General features: G+C 54.8%; 2 protein-coding genes across 2 annotated transcripts in view; one reads left to right on the top strand and one right to left on the bottom strand.

Annotated features, from left to right (window-relative positions):
- Positions 1–1,239: 1,239 nt before the first annotated feature.
- VOLCADRAFT_103599 (uncharacterized protein) lies at positions 1,240–9,020 on the bottom strand (the record flags this gene model as incomplete). Its single annotated transcript, XM_002947649.1, has 15 exons — positions 8,602–9,020; positions 8,434–8,499; positions 7,793–7,906; positions 6,933–7,132; positions 6,329–6,415; positions 5,959–6,090; positions 5,596–5,710; positions 5,123–5,220; positions 4,296–4,475; positions 3,932–4,132; positions 3,189–3,387; positions 2,862–2,958; positions 1,979–2,212; positions 1,561–1,723; positions 1,240–1,344 (listed from the first exon to the last, which is right to left on the bottom strand). Exons 1-15 carry the CDS (start codon positions 8,786–8,788, stop codon positions 1,240–1,242), a joined length of 2,178 nt encoding a protein of 725 aa, XP_002947695.1. The 5' UTR covers positions 8,789–9,020.
- A 4,522-nt stretch (positions 9,021–13,542) lies between these two features.
- VOLCADRAFT_88093 (uncharacterized protein) overlaps positions 13,543–22,851 on the top strand; it is a gene marked incomplete at both ends in the record, with an annotated part of 31,627 nt that continues 22,318 nt past the window's right edge. Inside the window, 14 exons of the mRNA XM_002947772.1 lie at positions 13,543–13,545; positions 14,661–14,813; positions 15,162–15,320; positions 15,752–15,871; positions 15,976–16,080; positions 16,767–16,829; positions 17,537–17,632; positions 17,940–18,062; positions 19,010–19,117; positions 19,897–20,227; positions 20,735–21,111; positions 21,583–21,825; positions 21,975–22,413; positions 22,634–22,809. Of these exons, the coding sequence (XP_002947818.1) occupies positions 13,543–13,545; positions 14,661–14,813; positions 15,162–15,320; positions 15,752–15,871; positions 15,976–16,080; positions 16,767–16,829; positions 17,537–17,632; positions 17,940–18,062; positions 19,010–19,117; positions 19,897–20,227; positions 20,735–21,111; positions 21,583–21,825; positions 21,975–22,413; positions 22,634–22,809 (2,496 nt within the window). The remainder of the gene's footprint in view (positions 13,546–14,660; positions 14,814–15,161; positions 15,321–15,751; positions 15,872–15,975; positions 16,081–16,766; positions 16,830–17,536; positions 17,633–17,939; positions 18,063–19,009; positions 19,118–19,896; positions 20,228–20,734; positions 21,112–21,582; positions 21,826–21,974; positions 22,414–22,633; positions 22,810–22,851) is intronic.

The raw sequence follows: 22,851 nt of genomic DNA, 5'->3' as shown, positions 1-22,851 counted from the left end.
AACACACTTGGTGGCCAACCTGGCCCGCGGCCACCTCCCACCAGCCTCCACCTCCACCAGCAGCTGTCTACCTCTGCGTGGCGACCTCGAGGGGTCGGGGAACGCTTTTCCCCTCGTTTGTGTAGCAGCCTGCCGTACGCCGCATTGCCAGAGACCTCCAAACTTCGCTTTCTCAAAGGTTTGAAGTCTGCCAGCGACAGCTGATTTAATTAAGAGGGAGGCGGCCCTCGATACTGCCAGGTGTCAAATGGCAGTTTCGAGATGGGCCCCATATGGAAATGGCTGTGCTGGAGGCTGCTGTGAAGCGGGTGAAGCGACTGCGCTACATGCCTTCCTCTCCTGGTGTGTGTGAGTGTGCGTGGGGGTGGGGCGCCCTGGACCCCAGGTTCGTTGCGAGTAAAGGTAGTGGGCTGCTTTGCAATGATGGGGTGCTTTGCGGCTTTCGCTCTGGCACATTTTTGTCTTTGTTGATGCGGCTGCAGCCTTGAGGTTTTTGGTTCCTTTCCTTCCGCCCGGATTGTTTGCCTGTCGAAGTGTCCGAGTCTCTGCTGCCGCACGCCCGTTTCCTACTGTCTGTCTGCCTGCCGATATCCGTGTATCTGACGGCGAGAGGGCGACCTATGAAGGGACGGTCCCCTGCACCCCACCAGTTCCCGAGCCCCACCCCTTCCGGCTACTCCCAGGAGTGTGCAGCCCCTGAGATTGCGGATAACCGAAAGGCGACAACCTTTCCCAAAGGAGACCAAGTCAGAGACGGTACATAGCCGATGGCGGGCCTCGGGGTACACAGCTGAATTCACAGGTCGCATTTGCGTGCTTTAACGCACGTCCCTCTCTCTCTCTCCCCCACTGCTGGAAAAAGGAGGAAACAGCGACACCCCCTCCTCACGCCCCTCCCTCTCTCCCATGGTTTCGGCGAACCCAGCTTCTTCGGGGTTGATATCTTCCCCTGAGGGCTCTCCGGCCCCGGGGGGGGGGAGAGAGAGGATAAATTACCCCCACCCAGCCCCAGACCACCATGGCCAGTGTGAGGCCACCCTGTGAGATAACGGTAAGCAAACAGACAAACAGATAAACATACACGCACAACCCATCACGGATGCCGGAGTGCAACAATCCACAAGGAAGTCGTCCCTGGCCCCTGCTGGCTCCTCACGAGCCTCTGGGATCCGGGTGACTCTCCTGGTGGGGGGGAATGGTACTCAGCTGCTGGCAGGAGAGGCTGTCCCTCGGGTCCACTCAGTGAATCTTGAGGTGTCGCTCGAACATCTTCACTCCCGTCCAGGATACGGCAGCCGTGGTTGCGGTCAGCAGCAGCCCAACAACCAGCGTGATCACCTGAGTCTGCGGTGGGCGGTGTGGTTGGCGGTATTATCAACAGCAAGGAGGAGGGGGGAAGGCGGGAGAGTAGTGGGGGGTGAGGAATTATGGAGCATATCAGGGGACTTGTAACATACGCACATACACACCGTTTCCCTTCCCCATGTTGTTCGATCCGCAATGTTGTCCGACTATCCCCCCGTCTCTCCCCACCGCCACGCCGCACCGCACCGCACGCACCGTGTCAGCCTCCTCCTGGAATATGGTGAGTTTGGGTGTCTTCTCTGGCCAGTTGGACTCCGCCCACAGCGGGTCCGGGGGCCACTGGTAAGCCGCCTCCCAACTCGCAGAGGCGCTGCTGACCGACCAGCGCCACCACTGACCCACTTTGCCGTACGACAACCTGCACACAACACACACATATACACACACGCACTAAGAAACAGCGCTCAATCCATGGAGAAAAGCAGCAGCATTGAAAAGTTGCGTTTAAAAAATTGAAAAGTTTTGTCAGCATGCAACAGTCGCATCCGGTGTGTGGAGAATGCGCCGAGGAAAGGCGGAGGAGGTGCGACACTGCAATGGGCCTGATCGTCACTCGGGACCGCCGCCACCATCACTCCTCCATTCCTTATACACCGCACCAGTATGTCCGTACCGTGTGCTGTACGCCGGTACGAAGCTCGTCGTCGTGTTACGGCAGCGACCCATGCCCGCAGGGTCCTTGCTGCCGTACCGCCAGCCGATGCAGGCGTACGGCAGTGGACAGCGATTGACGCCCGGGTCGCACAGAGCCCCGTCCCAGGAGCTCGTGTTTGAGGTATTGGACGGCGGTACGGCAGTTATCAACCCCAGGTAGTTGAAAAGGAATCGTGGGAGGTTGGGTTTCAGGCTGCGGGGGGTTTTGTCGGGGGTGCAGGACAGCAGCAGGGCGTGTGCAGCAGGTCAGACCTTGCCAGAATCAGGACTCGGGAGTACGGCACTGGAAGGGGGGCAGTTTCACCTCTAAGGGGGGAGTTGCATCACCTCCGATGCATAGGGAGGTTCACATGCACCCGCACATGAACTTCCAAAGCACCCACCCCTCACACCAACGGGAAACAGCCAACAGGGAGCATGACAGCGGCAGCAGGCGCCGCATAGAGGACAAGGAGCCAGCGAAAAGGTTGTCCTCCAACTCCCAACTCGTCCGAACAAGAATGTTCGTTTTGCAGCGAAGCAATCAATCAAAACATCCTCCAGGAGCTGATCCAAAAATCCGATCGTTGTAGGGTTGAGGCGGCAGGCGAGGAAAAACATCCAAATGAAAAGTAAAGCTAAGGGAAAAACCCCTTAGTAGTAGTACAACCGCTGCAACCAAACCCTTTATTACTCAGAAAATTATTAGGACAGCGAGAGCGGATCCGGAACCGCAGGACTGCTATGAACTACATGACCCCCTGTCTGTTGCATCTCTCCATTTTCCGGAAGTCGACAACCCTTAGTAGGCAGTCCGGTTCCTCCGACGCCTGTGTAAGGCTCCCCCCCTCCGCGGTGCTCACTAGGGGTCCTTGGGGTTAGCCGCCGCCAGCCAGCCCAGGACACCGGGGTAGGCCCCGACGGCGGCGGAGAGGGAACCGTCGGAAAACAGCATAATGTCTGACGACGGAAGGGAACAGAGGCGAGGGCGGAAAAGGACGGGGAAAGGTGTTAGGGAGGAAAGGGTTGTGGAAAGACATGCCGGCAGCCGCAGCTACAGCTGCAGCTACAGACGCGGCCACATTTGTACGTTGGTTTTAAGGTGCCTTACCGGAGGGTTTCCCCCCTTAGCCAAACCCCCAGCCCACCCATCCCCGCTATCACCCGCCTACATACACACACACACACACCTGGCGTCATCAACTCCGAGGCCAGAGGACACTGCAGCCCAGGGGATTGCGTCATCAGACAGTAAACCAAATTGATGGCCAGAGCCCGGTCTGTAAACAGAGTCGTGTTGCTGGTGGTGATATTGGTGCTGGCGGCGGTGTTGCCGATAGCCAGCGAGTGCAGAGTGCGGGCCAGCAGTAGGGACGCGTCTACAATAGCCTGGGAGGTGGGGTGGGGGGTGGAGACGCAGCCGGGCGTTTTTGGGGGGGAGAGAGGGAACCTATCAGCCAATTCTGTCCAGGTTCCTCAATTCACCGCCGCCAGGCCGGCAAACACATTCTTTCCCAGCTTACGTCACCGCTTTCTCAACTCACGTCAGCTTTTTGCCCTCCGCTGCCTTTACACCTACCTTTTAAATATTACGGATGATTTTCCGATCAGATCTCTTTTCGCACTTTGTCCTAATCTCGGCGGCCAGGCAGGTAGTTTTCCGCTATCGTCATGATGACGTCATCACGAGGACTTAGGGTTTTTAGGGTTAATACAAGCGCCGACTGGTTAGTTACGCTTCCCTTACTTCTGGCGCATCAGTCTATCAGCTTGGCATCAGCTTCACTCGTTCACGTGGTTCGTCTTTCCCCCTCCGCCACCACCACCACCACCATCAACAACAACAGCGCAGCCAGGCGAAAAGCCACAGGTCCCCAACCCGCCTCGCCTACTTTTTCCCCTCTCCCACTTCAGGCTCCCGCCAACCGCCCACCGCCGCGCACACGCACACCTCCAACATGGCCCCAATGGTGTTGGTGCCGTCGTCGAACTCGCTCTGGTAGTAGGGGTTCTTGAACGCCGTGTCGAAGTCCGCAACCAGCAGGCCCGACAGGGAGCTCTTGACCCTCAGGAAGGCCATCAGTGAGGAGGGCGGGATGCCGGGGGTGTCGGGACTGGCCTGCTGGACACGGATCTGCTGGCAGATAGACAGACGGACAGACAGCCAGATGGGAGTTTTGGGGGAGTGAACAAACGGAGAAGGATGGTAATGCGGCTGCTGCTGTGATAATGGAGGTGATCATCATCATCTTCATAATCATCATCACCACCACCCACACTAACCCACTACCACCCACCCGGGAAGGCTCGGAGGAATTCGAAGAGGTGTTTGTTGACGGCGCCGCTGCCGCCGCCGTTGCGGCTTCTACGAGCGCCGTCGTATTGCCGTACTTGTCGCCTTTTTGTGTATGAAGGTAGAAGGTGGAGGTATTGGTGGCTGGGTTCCATGCGGCGCCGATTTGCCCGACCTCCACCACCTCCGCGGCGTTGGGAGGTGCGGGATCGGGATCGGTTTGAGCGGACGATGTGCATGAAAGGGTTTGGTTTTACGGATTTGGTTGTGCGCAGGGGACGAGACGCGGAAGGCAGTGCGGGTGTGCGTATGCGCATAACCAAACATAACGCCAAGGTCACCAAACTTGTCAGGAAGTGAAAATATGTGAGACACAATGTGAAAATACAGCAACACGAGACAGAAAAAGAGAAGAGAGAGAGAGAGAAATATATATAAATAGAGAAAAATATACTATATATATATAGAGAGGAAACGGCTCACAACAGATCATCTGCAAGAAGGGCGACTGCACAAACCCTGTTTTCGATTCGGTTTTCGCCTGGTACCAGGAAAATATAGCAATAAATGAGCGCGCGACATCTCGAGCATCTCAAAGAAGCGAAATTTCTTTCGTCTAACGAGATGGCTAAGCACCATCATTTCATGTGCATATGATGATTTGTCCTGAACTGTGTTTGTTTGCCGCCAAGAGGATTTAAATTTGAATTTGACATATGCTGACTTGTGGGTTTAAATTTAAACCAGTCAAACCCCCCCAACTGATTTATTCCTCCTCTTCGAAACCGGGGTGGATCTGGTCAACGGTGGCGATACCCCAGCAGAGCACACCTGGTCAATAAGATCTAGCCTCAAGCCCTGTACGAACGTCGAGTTCAAATTCATCTCGTACAGCAGCCGCTTACTGCCCATGTAGTCAAACGCCTCACCTGCGTTTGCGAAATGCGTACGGCAGAGGGTTTGGTACGAGCTTAGGACGGGCACGTGAGGGCGGGGCCGGGGGCGGGGGAGAGGGCCGCGGGGAATGAGGCCGCCCGCCGGGAGTGAGGTCAGCGGGTAACTTGAGCAGATATACTCAAGCACCGGCTTTCCCTCCCCCCCGTCAAAAACCTTAAAACCTCCATCAACCACCCGTCACCCCAACCAACAACTCCACAAAAAGGACTTTGATACCTGGAAAAGGAGGACGGGCCCCCCAAGGGCGTGCCTGAGACAAACCCAGCCAACACACCCATACATACACCCATACACACACCCATACACATACCCCCCCACACACACATGCACTCCCACTTCCCCCGCACCCGGGAGTGCGACAAACGCCAGTTGCCGGCTGTAGCTGGCCGTATCGTTGGCTGTAGCGAGCAGTGTCAGAGCTACCAGTGCGGATATGAGACCGGAAACGGAGGTGCCGGCGCCCTGGGGTGGGTGCGTATATGTATATGTGTGAGTATGTATGTATGTATGTATGTATGTATGTATGTATGTATGTATGTATGTATGTATGTATATGAAAGGTGGAGGATAGGAGAGGGGGGTGGACGGGGGGGGGAGGGGTGGGAGGAAGACCCTATCCATCCTTCCTGGCTGGTGGCATTATTCCTACACCAACCCCTCCCCCCTCCTCCTCTCCCCCTCCTCCCCCCCTGCCCCCGCAAGCAACCCACCCTGGACAGCTCGTGAAATAAGGCGTTACTGTCCATTTGCGCCACCAGTAATGTGATGGGCCGGGGGGAGGTGGTGTTGTAGGAGGGGTCGGGAAGAGCGGGAAGAGCGGTCCAAACACCGTAACTGCCCACCTGCAATCGGACATACGTACACACACAAGCGTACATTTGGCCTGGACATGCATACAGGCGGACATATACGCATGTGTTCAGGATTGGCCCACGTAGTACTCATTTGAGAGGGAGGAGAAGAGGATCCCCCCGACCTTTAAAACGGCCCGGCAGGGGCCCCCTTACCCCGGGGTCAATAAAACCCCTAAACCCCCAAAACCCCAACTCCCCCCCAAACGACAGCCTTCCCCCCCCTCACCGGAAGACACGTTTGCTCAGTTATGCATTGTACGGAGTTCCCTTTGGCGGACATGGGCACCTCAAATCGAGCCACGTGACGGCCTCCCTGTAGCGGCGTGGTGGTTTTGTTTTGGGGGGAAAGAGCGGGAAATACAGCTGCAACTGCCAACTGCACGTAGCAGCTCCGGAACCCCGCACCCAGAAAACAGGCAGATCAGGGAGTTTGTGTGTGTATGTGTGTATGTGTGTATGTGTGTATGTGGGACGGGGGGAAAGGTGGAGGAGGAGGGTTCGGACGGGGAACAAGCATGGCGTGCACGTGTGCGCGCGTGTGTGTGCGTTTGTATGTGTATGTATGAGTGCGTGAATGCATCCATGCAGACAGCCTGTCTGATTCGGTGCTTTTTTGTTTTAACTTTTTCACGCGCAGCACTTCCTTGGCGTCTTCACCATCAGGTGCATAGGTTTTTTTTACTAAATTTAGTAATTGCGGGTTAGGGGAGCTGGTCGCCTCCTAAAAACCAGTCCCCTCCTCCTTCTGCTCCCATCACCCCCCCCCCCGCCGTGTGTCTCAGGTTCACCTATGGTAACCTCCGCCGTACTCTCTGCCGTACCGTTCATACCTTAAACTCGTTGTCAGCATTATACGATGCTCTGCGAGCTGCCTCATTGGCCATACTGCTCGTCAACATGTACATCGGGAATCCAAAGAATTGTCGGTTAAAACCCGCGCCGAATGGATTCCAGGGGTACGACCGGTTGTCGTACAGCGCGTACTCGGCGCTTGGAAACTTAGCTGCCGTGGAATAGTGTGCCGGACGACCTGCCGACAGACGGTTGGGCGGTTTCGTTTCCGTTTTTACAGTTTCCTGCCGTGATCAGTTCGTTAGTCCGTTAGATAGATCTCTCCATGTAGGTGCTCGAATCCATACTGGATCCAATCCTTGCAAATCCTACCTAGCTGACGTGGGCAGTACACTGTCCAATACCGTGTTGGTTGTACAGAATCCGACAGGACAGTACGTTCCATATGGGGCGCCGGCAGCTGCATTGGGCCCCACCTCAACCCTCCGTGGTTACTCCCCCCACATCACCCCCCCACATCACACACACCCCACATCACACACACACCGCATCAACCCCCACATCAACCCCCCCACATCAACCCCCCACATCAGCTAGTAACTCTTTTTTGTGACCTAGCTAGCCACGTCGCCGCGACGACGACTACTTCCCAAGTCACGACTGGTTGGCAACTTCTTAAATGTTCCTGCTGCAGTATCTATCTAATCTAATCCTGTGCGGATTATCCGTCTATCTCTGGTGTCAGCTTCAACCGTCAGTGCTTCGTCTAACACCCCTCCACACACCCCTCCACACATACACACACGCCCCAATCTCCCCTCAACCTCCCGGGAGAAGAGAGTCTTTTCCCCCACCACCTGTCAAACCACGCAACCCCCCATTCCCTAACCCCACTCACCCGCAGTGGGGTCCACCAATACACCTGCCACCCGACTATGAAGCTCCGAATCCGACAGCAGCAGCGACAACAGGGTGCTCACCTCAGCAGCAGGAACCACCACCACACGTTTGCCTAGGGGGGAAGGGGGGAAGGGGGGAAAGGGGGAAGGGGGGAAAGGGGGAAGGGGGGAAAGGGGGAAGGGGGGAAAGGGGGAAGGGGGGAAGGGATGGAGGGGGTGGGGGGAGGGGAGTTATGTGCAAGAAGCGAAGATAGGACGGCCTGACGGGGTGAGCGAGAAGGGAGGGAAGGTGGGACCCCCGGGGACGGGGAGAGGGGAAAGGAGCGTGTGCGTGTGTACGTGTGTACGTGTGTGTGTGTGTGTGTGCACGTGCGCTTCGCACGCGTCAGTCATCATGTGCTGAAGGAGACTTGAGCGGCGGTTTCCAAAGGTAGACAGATAGACAAACCGACAGACAAACAGATCTGGAGTAAGCTCTTGAATGGGCCGTGAAGGCAATCGCAGGCTGCCGTGTATAACTTTGCGGCCTGTGCGGCGGTGGCTTGGCACTGTGCCGTGAAATGCTGCTGGGGGGGGAGGATTGGGGAAAGGCTGCGGATTCTTGGGCCCACGGTGTGCAGCCACAGCCGTCACGACCTACCTTTGTACGGTATCCACAAATCTTTCCTATGGACCAGTGGCGCAGTGACCAGCTCCTCGTTTGGAGCTGGAGATTCAGCGTGTAGTATGTATATGGTAAGGAGATGGAACGTTACTCGTTGGCGGGCGAGGTAGCCTTTTTCCTTTTCCGAAGCGGAGGTTTACCTACCTTCGCATCCTTGAGGACCCGAGCTGGTCATGAGCTTCACGCAGGCCCTATTGTCTGTCAATTCAACATACATGGCCCCTTTCAAGCCCTTAACTTTCTTCCACCCTTGTCCATCATCTATGCCTAAGCACAGCACTGATAAGGTGGTAACAGATAAAAAGCACAATATGAAACTGCGCCGAAGCATGTCGCCTAGAGGAGCTTAAGACACCTCAAGCACATTCGGTGCAGAACTTGTAGTTGATTACTAGGTAGGAGACAGGGAAATAGTTAGTTTAAAGAAAGCCTAGAGGCTTTGTGAGCCAGTGACGCTTGTTCTCCTGAGAGCGTTCATAGGTAAAATGGACCTTCAGGCCATGTTATGCTACGTTGATTTTCAAAAGATGAAGTGTTTCTCCAATCCTTGTAAAATCACAAAGCAGAATCGGAAGCCTGTGACAATGCCTCTCAGCCAACGGTAAACGAGCTTCCCATACTATCGTACGATTGAACATATCGAGTTGATGAACCAGACGTGCTCCTTGTGCGATTGAAGCGGTTCATGAGCCTTCGGGTTCGTCTAAACCGTACGAGCTCGCTGAAGCTTGTAACATCCATAATGGAATATCCATTCATCAAGAAATGTGCGATAATTTTCGACTGATGAATGATACAGCTTAGGGAGGGCTCGCAGAATGCTCCCAAGACGACAGGACCCGCCGCTTGGCTGATGGAGTAAGGCAAGGCGGACAGGCATGCCTGGGGCGTGGAGAGGTTGGGTGACCCTTAGTTTCATTCATAGCAGGGTTCTGTTTCTTTGTCAAATGGCCCATATTTAATTGATTCGTTACTTTAAGCATGCACGGCCTACATACTTGCTGGACGCGCCGGCGCACTTCAGGACAGGGCTCTCTTCAGGATATAAGTATCGCCTAAGTGGGAAGTTCACACACAGAAAGAGACAGAACCATATAGTTGTCTACGCAATAATGCCTAATGCAAATTGCTGATAGCTTCAAAGCTGGTTTCGGAGACGAGGATGGGAAGTTCGGTCAAGGCTACATATGACCATGTTTTCCTGCTTTTGCACTTTAACGTAACGCATCAGCCAATGTAAATTGCCTGTAACCTGTGTAACTTGCAGATGCCTTGGAGTCCAAGCAAGAAAGCACATCTCATAATTGATTTAAGCCATCCATGTAGCACTCATTTTGATACATTTTGTGGCTTTGCAAATCCAAAATGTTAATTTATTCAAGCGCTCAACAGGCCCTTGTACCATGACCCGATAGCGATAAAGTTTGCAAGTCCCGTATTTCTGGGTAGATCGCGGACGTATGTGGGTGACATTTCGATTACGTCTGGGAGGGAGCAACGCGCGCAACTTCACGTCCCCGCACGCGTCCCCGCTTTAAAGGCTGCAATCAATCAATGTGGCGAAAGTATAATGGTCTGGGCTGCTGAGGACCATGAAACGCATTATAAATTTGCTCTGCGGTATGGACGACTGTCGCAGGTTGCCTGATAAGGAGGCTCTCCTTTAATCGACGCAAGCACAGACCAGCCCGTAGCTTTGAAGATTTGACCAGCTTGCAGCCAAAGCACCCCTCTTTCACTTAACTCCTAACCTTGAAACCTAAAAGCTCGTTGCAGCTAGCATCGGAGACAGTTTCGACAGTACTGCGTCCTCAGAGCGACTCGACTGGTGCGCAATTCTTCCAAACGGCCATCCAAACTTCCCGTCATGTTACAAGGTTTCGCTCCTTTACTGATGGTGAACTCATAGATTTATGCTCATAGCTGACCGTATACTTTCGCATTTATAACCACACACATATAACCAGGGCCCCGGAATCGCCATTCCAGGCTTCGGATAGCGCCTGGAAATTTGCTGTAGGTACATTTCACGTATTCCAGTTTCCGTGAACTTTTGGATTGTTTGAATAGGGTTAACAATAATCAGTCCTGGTGGTAGCAGCAGTACAGGCCAAAAATGCGCCAACAAGCGACAGTTACCCGGGGTAATCAAGTAATTGCCCGTGGGGCTGCGTAGCACGTGAAAGGGCCCCACATCCTAGTCTCCACCGTCTCCATCCCCAACCCAGGTGGGAACATTCGTTCGAAGATATACGCGGAGGATGGGGCGTGTGGTGGTTGGTCCGTGCAAGTGGGTTGGTAGTTGGAACGTCGTTACTTGGCTTTCGTTTTTTGGTTGTCGTTAGTTGTATGAGGGCGAAAGAGGTACGGCGGAGCGCCCTGCATGCGGCCTGATTGCCTGATTTACACCTCTTCATTGGTTTGACCAGCCTGTTGGATCCAATGTCTACACGTCTGCTGGTCCGTCTGCCGTGTCTACTTAACTGTCACGTGTATCTATCTGTCTGTTTTGCATGTGGGTAGGTAGGTAGGTAGGTAGGTCGACTTACCTCCCCTGAATTTCTCCCGGGCTGCACCTTATGTTCGACCAGGTAGCCGCCGAACGCCGTCGTCGGCTGCTGGTGCTGCATCCTGCATGGCTACTCTGCCGCTTTATGGGAGCATATCACCGGACATGCAACATTACCCCGTGAACCCAGGTAGTGATAAACAAGGTTAATATCCCACAGTTACTCGTACATTGGTCAAAACCATGGATCCACGCCTATCACACTACTCCTACCAACCTAACCAACATAAGCACTGTCCCGTCTTGCGTCGTCTTCTCCCCAGCCATGCGGGTCCGGAACACAACAGAACACAAAGGAACACAGCACTACACGTCCTGTTGAACCATTCAGAATCCGCCGAGGGGTTCCACCCAAAGGTTAGCCAAAGGGTTGCCATCCCCCGTAGTGACACCCCCCCAAGGGGGAAAACGGGAGGCCTCGGGCCGCGTCGGGTAGGTCAACGCGCAGTACAGGCCAGCGTTCAGGGGCGAGTTTATTGTGGCTCCCCTTTTCCCCTAGCAAGGTTTTTCCCGTGCTTTTGATATCATATCCTCCTAGAGAGACTTCGCTGTGGAGAGGCCTAAAGACCCTAGGCATGGGAACGTCTGGGGGTGTTTGGAACTGAACGTGCACGCAGGGCTGCCCATTGGCCCCTTCACATAAAGAGATTTAAGTGTCTGGAGTGGTTTGTTACATATCGATCGACCGATGACCAACTTGGGTTCTTTTACCCAACTTGAGGTAAGGCCAGAATTGGTAGCAAAGTCGCCGAAGCCCTCCGCAGCCACCAATGCAGCAGGCGGACTGCCGCAGGTGAGGGGCCCCGAAACCAGTTTTTAGGATATAGGTCGATGTAAATTTTGATGCCTTTGCATGGTGCTGGCGGGAGCGCCTCTGCGTGGGAAAGACATGGCCTTGTCTGGTCTGGGCCTCAGCCGGTTACTGGGGGTTACTGAGGTTAAAAAAGGGAAGGTGCAAGAGCGCAGGAGACGCAGAGGGCTCCTCTTTGATACTCCATGAAATCAGGAGAAAGAGGTGGAGGAGGACGAGGAGGAGGGAGCGGGAAGGGGTTGCAGTCGGGAGTTGTTTTTATTAACCGACCCGGCTGCAAGCCTCCCGCCACGCCGCCCGACCAATGCCGTCGGGATACTCTTACTAGACGATCTCTTCCATATATGCCTTATATGGCAAAGGACGGTTCCGACACAAAAATCTTAACTTGCGGCTTTGTCACTGTGGTAGCCGTGGCGCTCGACGACGGGCCCGATCATTATCGCGTCGCGGAAGGCACAAATTGTCTCATTGGCGTAACGGCTCCCGGCGGTTCTGTACGCGTACCATCCTGCGGTGTCTCTTTTCCTTGTGACCAAGTTCCTCAACCCCATATCGCAATTCGGCGCATCTTACATCGATTCGTCAACGCACACACGACCTTTCAGCAGGGCTTTTGATTAAGAGGATAGGCTGGTTTCTGCATGGATCTGCGACTCGTTGTATTACACGGGTGGCAGCTGCGACATTGCGTTCGCTCCGTACTGCAGGCAACTGCAGCGGCAGTTTCATGGGACAAACTACGAAAAGCCAATTTCAAGAGTCGCAGTTTTTATTTGATGATTCTGGCTTCAAATTATTACATCACCTATGGCGCATGTTCCGTCGTGGCGATCTGTTATGCTACAGTACGTCAAAGGGACGTACGCGAACATCATATCTTCGTAAAGATAGCTCCCACACCGATTCATCAATTTTCTTGTGATCAATTTTCTTATTGATGATCCTATTTACAAGCTGCCCCGCAATCATAAGGGACGTATGATGTCTGGGACGATACGACGAAAAAATGGTTCGGCGCATTTGTGACTGTTTTCCCGCTATGTATCCGTGGACATAGAAATGACAGTTCAATTATTTATGTGTAGTATTATTGCCGATTAAGAGAGCAAGCTCCTGGAGTTGGTTGAAGGAGAGCATGCAAGGCGAAATGGAGGCTTCGGGGTCGTCACACATATGAAGACAAGTATGCACGTCCCAAAGCTCCGCTACAACGCGGTATTCATTTTTGGCTTGCGACAGCTCGTCCACCGACTAACCTGGAACCATTTGCGTAGCTTGCTTACTCTTAAAGCTACAAACGTATTAAAATCTGGATTTTCCGCGGTGCGTCAGCTTTACTTGAATCCAGGATGGGCCCTCGTCGCCGCAGGCCAGTACGGCAACACGATGAGACCGGCGAATGACTCTTACATGGGATCCACCTCTTTCCTCCCACACAACCTCACTATATTTTTGAAGGACCCACAGTCAGCCACAGCGATTTGCCGCTCACATTACGCAACAATTTACGGACAAAACAAGTGGCGCTCGCTATGAGAGAACCAGCCATACCAGGCCTGCTTATTAGCGATGAGGTCACCTCCATGCTTTGCGACCCCTGAAGGGCTGGACTTTCCGCTTCTCTGCAGAATTGCAGAGACCGGTATCGTTTCGTCACGCACTGCGTTCCTAACTTTCTGCGTATTTTACATATTGACTTATTATGGTAAGTCCCGGATATTTGAGTTCGGGGTCAATCGAAGGACGTACTTTTACGCTCGGTGCAAGGGGGAGCGGGGAAAGGGAAGGGATTATAGATTTTGCTTCGTAAGATGAATATAAAAGTAATCATTTTGGGGCATTTCTCTTTGTATGCGTATATTAGTAAGCTCAACATAGCGATGCAGTCGTGGCAGGTCCAGAGATTCTAGACTCGAACTGTTACTCTGGCCTAACTTTATTGTCCAGTCTCAAATTGAGCACAGTGAGACGTGGCACACTGCATCGTTTAATCACGCCATACGGTGTCGGTGCGCTGATGTGGGCGTACCAGACACGAAGGGGCATGTTTGGCATTTGCTTGGAAATTTATAATCGCTGCAATAATTGTCCAACTGAGGCACAGTGGCAGCGATCGCGGACTCAGGCAGCTCGCGTCCGGGGCAGCGAGCCCACATGGAGCCTTCGCTGCTTGCTGGAACGACGCGGATATCTCCTAATCATATCTCCACAACCCCAATTTAAACAAAATAATCGAGCAGCATTCTCTCGCTGCACTGTCTTGTGGACTTTTCTTTGGTGCTGCATCTAACTAAACACATCCAACAGCGTCCACCATCGCTCCACATCGCGGCTTTCCGACCTCCCAATTCACAAAGCTTCCTGGGATTTCTTCTGGTTACTTACGGTCTCGTTAACCGATGTCGGGGCAAACAGCAGTGCGCCGTTCCATCGTCCGCTACCCGTCAGCCATACGAAGGCCTGTGCCCGCGTTCTGTCAAATTAGCAACCGCGAGCGTCTTTATGAAGCCGGTACACTTCAACATGAACTTTCTGAAGCGTGGAAAATACTTTCGTCGATGAGCTGTAGGCACCGTTGACGTCCAGGATTTTGCTGTACAATGCATCCCCCCTCCATGGCCACTGGCATCCCATCATCATTTTCTCAACGCCGCCGTGTTTGTCTCACATTGATCTCTTGCATGCTCTGAACTGAACCCGATCGATCCTTTTATTTGTTGCCACTTCTAAAAATGTTACAATCGTGTCATCGGGATACATCAGATTTGTGCAACCGCGCCCCCCGCGGATCCCTTTCCTCCATTTCGGCCCCCCTCCCAGCAATTGGAGTCCGCTTCTCAGCCGCCGCCGGCGGAGCTCTCTACGCAGCCGGCGGGTTCAGAATCAGGGGACCCCCCCCCGCTCCACCGTTTGTTTGTGGGTTCGGTGCCGCGGACCGCAGTGGAGGCCACTCTACGCGAGTACTTCGAACAGGTAAGGAAGGATTGGCTGGCAGCCGTACCCACCTAGGTCGGGAAACATAACAACTCCATCTTTTTACACATGTGTGCTCTCCTGGGTGCAAAAGGTTGCATTCCCGACGGGCCATTTCAATTTTCCAATAGACCACAGTCGTAAACAGGCTAAAGTGTAAAGTCCGAACGGCATATTTCATATGCCCTGTAAAAAAAACACAGCTTGGATCCACCAGGGGCCCTGGTTCGCCTTGACCTTACGAGCGCAAGCTTGCCACATGCAATGTAGGAATGTATAAATAAGTAAATGCATTTGAAGATATATAACTTTATGGCCCCGTACGTACTGTACGTGCCGTACACGCAGTGTGGCGTGGTCCGGGACCTGGCCGTCCTGCGTGACCGTACCTCGGGCAAGTCCCGGGGCTGTGCGTTCGTGAGCTATCTAACGTTGGAGGAAGCGGAGGCAGCCATCCAGAAATTCGACCGGCAACTCATGCTGCCAGGGTCTCAGACCCCGCTGGAGGTGGGTCGCAAGCTGCGGCGCTGAGGCAAATTTGGCGTCTGATGACATGGGGGGATGAAGTGGTGGATGTGAAAGGGTGAGGGGACCTGGGACATACATGGGTCTGCGTGTTTGAAGGGTTTGAAGGGCTGTTGGGCCTTTTTTGTGGGCTTTGGCTTTGCAGTTAGGAGCCTGCCGTGTTAGGCAGCTAGGTAGGTGTTGACGAGGGCGGGTGGGAGGGAGTCCGCCGGGCAGCTACGCCCCAGACCAAACACATGGGCTGCTTGATGCACGAGGCCATGAGGCCATGAAGACAGCAAAGGATAAGGAACCACTTGAAGACATAAAAGCAAGGCGTGTGGGATAGAGGGGTACCCTCTTTGTGGCGTGTCTGTCTTCTTTCGTGAAGTCCATGACACTCATACGTATGTATGTATGTATTATACATACAGGTCCGCTTTGCAAAGAACCATTCATACGTTCAAGCTGGAGAGGGCCCTTCAGGCAACCGTCAGATCTTCTTCTCCAGGGTTCCCCTAACCCTCAAGGTATGCCACCATGTTGCGTACGAGGTGTGAATGCTCCTGCCCAGTGCCCCTTGTCGCGGTTCCTTTCCATGTATGCATGTCTTTACAATGGCAAGGCACAACGCAAAAAAACATGTCCGAAAACGCAGGAGGATGAGATTTTGTCGCTTTTCCTCGCGTATGGAGAGGTGGAGACCATTAACGTGTTCAAGTGCCGTAGATCAGGCAGAAGCAAAGGTTGCGGCTTCATAGAGGTGAGGACCGAAACCCTAGGGAATGGCCCGATCCCTCTTGCGAGCCATTAGTACCCGTGTTCACATACATACATACATACATACATACATACATACATACATACATACATACATACATACATACATACATACATACATACATACATACATACATACATACATACATACGTCATACATACATCATACATACATACATACATACATACATACATACATACATACATACATACATACATACATACAGGAGGAGAGTGCTTCGGCGGTCGTTCCCGTTGGGGTATACGGTTAGGTGCCCCTAAGCAGCGTCAGGCCCAGATCGATATGGCACAAAAAAAACTTACACACACACGCACACACCTTCCCTCCGCCTCTCCCTCCATCTCTCCTACCTCACATACGGACGGATGCAAATGCCGCTGGACCTGCCAAAGGCCATGTCGGGGGCCGTGTCAATGTGCGTAAGGGGGCGACAGACCGACAGATTGACAGACAACGTTGGCTCCTTGGTTGCTTGCCCATCTGAAGCTTCTGAGGCATCTTCTCCATATTTCCCTTACACACGTCCATGTGCGTCCACGAATTCCCCAATCTCTCAATTCCCCCCCCCCCCACACACACACACACCGTGTTGCGGCGTCCTCCACTTCACCTGCACCATGCAATCACACCCGGGGCGCCATGTACAGATGAGGACCCGGGAGGCGGCCATCGCAGCTATGGAGAACCTCGACGAGCGGCACGTGTTCGATGTAAGTTAGTTAGCTGGCTGTTAGTTGTTGTTGGTCAGTGTGCCGATAGGACGGCTGGTTATATCGTAGGATATTGGTGGTGTGCGCGTGGTGTGCGCGTGGTGTGCGCGTGGTGTGCGCGTGGTGTGCACGACGCGGAATGCATGACATGGATTTTAGGCACATGCACACCTGAGGCGTATGTTTTCGTGTGTGCTGCGACACGACAGCAGACAGACAGCAAGACGGAGAGAGAGAAGCAGCGAAGGATTCGTCGCGCTGTGCGGCGGTCTTCAGATTCCTTATGCTGTGGCTGTGTTTGTTTATGTCTGTGTGCGCGTGTGTACGTGTGTACGTTACCTTGCCCAGAACGGTGAAACAGCCGGACGACTTGAAAGCACCCGCGTGTAACCGCGACTTTCTTATTAGGGTTAGCCAAATGCCTTGTCGTCTAATTGGCGGTGCGCTAATGGATCAACGAGATTTCCACTGTCCCTGTCTACTATTGAGCGAAACCACGGCCAAGACTGAGGGTGTGTGTAACAGCATGTAAGATGACATGAGCATACTTGCATGCATACATTCATTCATTCATTTATTCATTCAAGGGTCTCCTTCTCTTTCCGTTCCCGCGGCTGGCTCGGTTGGTTTCTACCGCGGCCGGATATCCTTCCGTTGTGCTGTGTGTTTCTTCTGAATTGCTCTCCTGCCTTGTCTTGGTGTACCAGAGCACGGGAACCGCCATTTCAGTTCGTTGGGCTGATCCGGACTTGCAACAGCGTAAGAAGAAGGCTATGGACGATGCCAATGCGGAGAATCGGATGGTGGGTGCAACGTGCGACATGCAGTAAGGACACACGGACATGCAGTTCCGCCCACAGAGACCTTTCCTCTTCTTCCTCCTTCCATGTGTACTTCGGTCGTTTGCGCGCATGGGCACCGCGTCCTGCCACCACCCGCCTGTGTGGCTCTAGTTTTCGTCCACTTCCGCGAACAAGTACGATGCACGCAACTTACCTCATCCCTTCACCCCTCCGCACATCCTAAATCGATCATCTGCTGCTGGCTGCTGCTGGCTCTCCCTACTTGGGCCCCAATCCGATCCGTATTCCGCCCACCTGCCCGCGGCAGCTGTTCTTCGCGAAGGTCCTCCGGTCTACAACAGAGGACGACGTGCGCCGCCTGTTCTCGCGCTTCGGCAAGGTGTACGACATAAACTTGTTCCGGGCCTTTCAAGGTGCACCTACAACCAAGGTGGGAACGGCCCACGGGGCCCGGGTATGGCGTGTATGTGTGGGGTGGGTAGGTGTGTATGGGGGGGTGTAAGTGGCAGCAGTGAGCCATAGGCATACACGTATGTGTATATGTATGCAGGTTGGTAGGTTGGTTGGTAGGTAGGTAGGTAGGTAGGTAGGTAGGTAGGTAGGCAGGAAATGCACGTATTTACAGGTGGTGGTGGTTAGGTAGGCAGATTGGCTTACGGGTAGATTTGAGGATAGATCTGAGAGGAGGTTTGAGTGAGAAGGTAACCTTTGTTGTTCCGACCACGTCCGGTCAATAAATGATTCTAAAGTGAATATGTCACATCACGGTCTGGACATCTCGGGTATCTCCAGCTGGCGGATGCTGGCCTCTGTGCCAATAGCTCTAAACCCTAAGTCCTTTCCTGATAGGGCAACATGATACAACAGACCTCTGCGTTTATCTGTATGTCAACACCCATCTGGTCAATGAACGGTATGGTGCCGGGACGGGCCGAGGGTGCTCCCGACCCTCTAGCCATCGGTAGACACGTATGGTGGCTCACCTGCCGATTAGCAGCTATGAGAGGGCTTGAACAGGCCATGCCACTACCCGGCTGGCAGGGCCAACCCCGTCGACACATAGAGCTCAAGCGGACAGAGCTTATCTAGGCGCTATTTGTACTGCTACCAAGCCAGCGAGACAGTCTACACTCAGGAATCCTTGTAAACCTGCTAGATGCGGCTTCAGGTGCCGTGGCTGAGCCGGCAGGATGAACTAGCTAACTAAGGAAAACGGAGCTGATCCCTCAGCTTGAGGAGCTCACCAGGCAACCAATTTCCCGCTGTGTCGATATGTAGCCATCCCGGCCACTTAACGTCTCTGCAATAGCAACGGCACGAGCACCCCTGGCACACCCCGAACCCACCCCTCCCTGACACGCCGGCGGACCTACCTAGGGCTGTGGACTGGTGACCATGTCGCAGCACTCTGACGCAGTGGCCGCCATTGCAGCTCTCGACGGCATTCATGTGTGGGAGGGCATGGACTGCCCCATGGTAGTCAAGGTGGGTGGCAGTTGGTGGTGATGGGTGGGTGAATGGTAGTGGGTGGTGGTGGGTGGGTGAGGAGGGTGAATGGTAGTGGGTGGTGGTGGGTGGGTGAGGAGGGTGAATGGTAGTGGGTGGTGGTGGGTGGGTGAGGAGGGTGAATGGTAGTGGGTGGTGGTGGGTGGGTGAGGAGGGTGAATGGTAGTGGGTGGTGGTGGTAGGGGTAATGGGTGTGGATGTGGATACGGAGGATGAGGGGACGAACAACGATTCCAGAGAAGCGAAACACAACCCGTTAGCGTTCAAGTCAGTGGGCAATCTTGCGAGTAACTTAGGAAAGCACACGACAGGCATATCGCGCGCGCGTCAGGAGTGGCCAGATCTGGTTGCTTGGGATTCGCAACCTTACCGAAGCGCTTTGCAAGCCTCAGCTTGACCACTGCTTAGGAATTTCCTTGATTTTGAGGAAGCGAGCAGCCTTTGCTGCCGCTGCCATCTCGCCTCTATCCATCCATCCATCCATCCATCCATCCATCCATCCATCCATCCATCCATCCATCCATCCATCCATCCATCCATCCATCCATCCATCCATCCATCCATCCATCCATCCATCTATCTATCTATCTATCTATCTATCTATCTATCTATCTATCTATCTATCTGTCCACCTGTCCACCTGTACTACCTCCCCACTTGCAAGTGTCTCCCCTCCGCCGCCCTATCTCTGCGGTGATACCATTGATGCCGACCCACCCACCCACCCGCCTGATATGTCCACCTACCTACCGCTGTAGTGGATGGACACCGCGTTACAGCGGCGCCGCCGCGAGCAGCACCTTGCCAACATTCGGCAAACACCCCTTCCCTCCAGCAGCATCGGGGCGCTGCTGGGCGGCCAGGGGCCGCCACCAGACCCCCAGCAGCAGCAGCCGCAACAACAGCAACAACAGCAACAACAGCAACAACAACAACAACAACAACAGGAGCAGCAGGAGCACCGGAACCAGCAGCAACAACAGTTATCATACCAGACGGTACAGCACCAGCACCACCAGCAGCACCAGCAGCACCAGCACCAGCAGCACCAGCACCAGCACCAGCACCACCAGCACCACCAGCAGCAATGTGGGTACAAGAAGGGAACAAGAAGGGGAGCACAGGAGGGCGTTCTCAGGGACCTGGGAGTCCTCCCAGGATTGAGCCGAACCGATCCCAGATGTGCGACATTGATGTAGCTTGCCCTAAATTCGGGATGATGTCGGGTCCATCTGGACGGATATGCGCCGGGCTAGGTGGAAGGGGAGGTGGGGGGAGAGCAAGGGACGACGGACCCGTGCAGGCAAAATGGGAGTTGCAAACGGGATTGGGCAATTTTCTAAGTTCTCCATGAATGTGCATCCGCCGTGTCGCCATGGCTGGCGGTGCTGGTGTCCGCCTGTTTGCTGTCTCATCATTACTTCATTACCCCTGCAGCTGCTGTTGCTGCATCTGCTACTGCTGCTGCTGTTGCTGCTGCCTCCCCTACTGTGCTACTGCTGTGCTGCTGCTGTGCAACTGCTGCTGCTGCTGCCTCCTCCGTGGACGCTTCGCTTGACTGTGACATTGCACGCGTCCCCCGTTCCGTGCTGTCAGTGCAAACAGTGATACAGTTGGGCGCACAGCCTGCAAGGGTCGCCTCCGCCTCCACTAGCGGCGGCGGCGCCGTCGGCCCCGGCGCCGGGCTCACAATCGTTGCGGAACCGCCGCCAGCGGGGCACCTGCAGCCTCCGGCAGTGGCGGCGGCGCACCCGCCGCTGGGCAATAACAGCGGAGCTGGCGGCGGCGGCGGCGGCGGCGGCGGCCTGATAGCCGACCTTACCGTCTTCCCGGCCGCGGATTCCGCGGGCGGGCCCCCCCTAGAGCTTCCGCCGCCGGGCTGCAATCCCGATGTCGTCAAGCTGTTCATTGGTAACATTCCCAGAGGATGCACGGAGAAACACCTGCTGGCCTTGTTCCAAAGCATTGGAAAGGTACGGTACGGTACGGTACGCACGATTCAGGAAACGGTGCGGGGTGCAGGGCATCTACGGAGCAGGGCAGGCCGCGGTGATGCTAACGGTGCGGGGTGCCGTTTACTGCCGGGTTGTGGTGTTTGGGCTGCCGGTTTGACCCTATATCCTGACCAAATGATGAGCGCCAGCAATGCATCGATCCTGAACCCAGCCCCCAGGCCCCAGCCCCCAGGCCCCGCCACCCTCTCACTCACTCCCGGGTTATGCCTCATGCATGTTTTAAATGGAAAAACATATGTAGTATCAAAGTACTGAAAAAGGAATATTTCTTCTCTGTACTGTCACTCCAGAATCCCCTAGCACACACGCACACAACAGCAAACATCTACGGCTAAGAGTTATGTATGTGTACGTTCCATCCTTTTGCTATAGCTCCAGCTGCCCTCTGATCACTAAGTTATCACGATTAGTACTGCATCTACTGTGCAGGTGGTGGAGCTCGTCATTATGTACGACAAGGTGACGCGCGAGCCCAAAGGCTCGGCCTTCGTGTGGTACGCCACGCGCGAAGACGCGGAGCGCGCTATCCTGCAGTTTAACCTCAGACCGGTGTTTCCAGACCCATCCGGGGCACAAGATCGCCCCCTGGTGGTGCGTAAGGCGAAGGCGCGGAGCAGCCGGATGGTGGTGTCGGCGGCGAGCATGTATGCGGCGGCGACGACGCTGGGACAGGTGCGGCTCTGACGGTGATGTGCGAGGACTGTAGGTTGGTGTGTATGTGTGTATGTGTGTATGTGTGTATGTGTGTATGTGTGTATGTATGTGTCCCTTCCTTCCCCACATCCATCCATCCCGTCCTTCCATTCCTGTCCCGGCAGCAGGCAGCGCCACTTGGCGCTATGCCGTACACCCAGCGCTTCGTTAACGTCGGCGGCGACGGTGGCGCTGGCAGCGCTGGCAGTAGCGGCCTAACGGTCCTGTCACTACCAGCTGCCATGGAGGGCTTGCAGATCGTGGACGGGTCCGCGTTGGGAGCGGGCATCGGTGCTAGCATGGGGGTAAACATGTCTGTGGGCGTGAGCGGCGCCCCGGCGCAAGTGCCAGGGGCCGCGGTGGCGGCTGGGACGGCCGCCGGGCCGCATCCGGGGCTTATGCACGCGGGACAGGTACCGGTCGTTGGCGGCGGCGGCGGCGGCGGCGGTGGCGGTGGCGACGGCAGCCGCATGGGAGCTGGGGGTCACGGCCGCGGCATGATGGGCATGGTTGCGCTCGCGCCGTCTGGGGCGATGGCGGCGGGGCTGTACGATGCGTACGGAACAGGTATGCGTGGGAGCTTGGCGAGAATTGGGATTGGGAGCGGGTTTAGGTTTAGGGGGTGGGGGGAGGCGCTAGGGCTGCAGCTCGGGCGTACATGTCCGGAGATACTCCCCCGGGCGAAAATCCCCTTACACCATCTTATTCCTCATACGTTTATTCATCCCATGGCTGTATCTGCTAGGGTACAGTAAAACGGTTAAGTTACCCCTCCGCAACTCTGTAGGTGAACACCTCCTCGCGGACTTTGGAACTGCCGCCGTACTACCGGCTAACCAGACAGCCTCCGTTTCTGCCGCCAGCGGTGGCGCCGGCGGCAGCAGCGGCGGAGGTTACGCTGTGCTGCTCCCCTCTGCCACCGGCTCTAACCAATGGGATGCCGCCGCCGCCGCCACGGCTGCAGTGGCGGCGGCGGCTGCGGCCGGCCTGACCGGAAATGGCGGC

The sequence above is a fragment of the Volvox carteri genome (genome assembly GCF_000143455.1).
Source record: "Volvox carteri f. nagariensis unplaced genomic scaffold VOLCAscaffold_7, whole genome shotgun sequence".
Classification (NCBI taxonomy): Eukaryota; Viridiplantae; Chlorophyta; class Chlorophyceae; order Chlamydomonadales; family Volvocaceae; genus Volvox; species Volvox carteri.
Note: the sequence above shows the minus strand (reverse complement) of the source record. Positions and strands in the feature narration are given on the sequence as shown.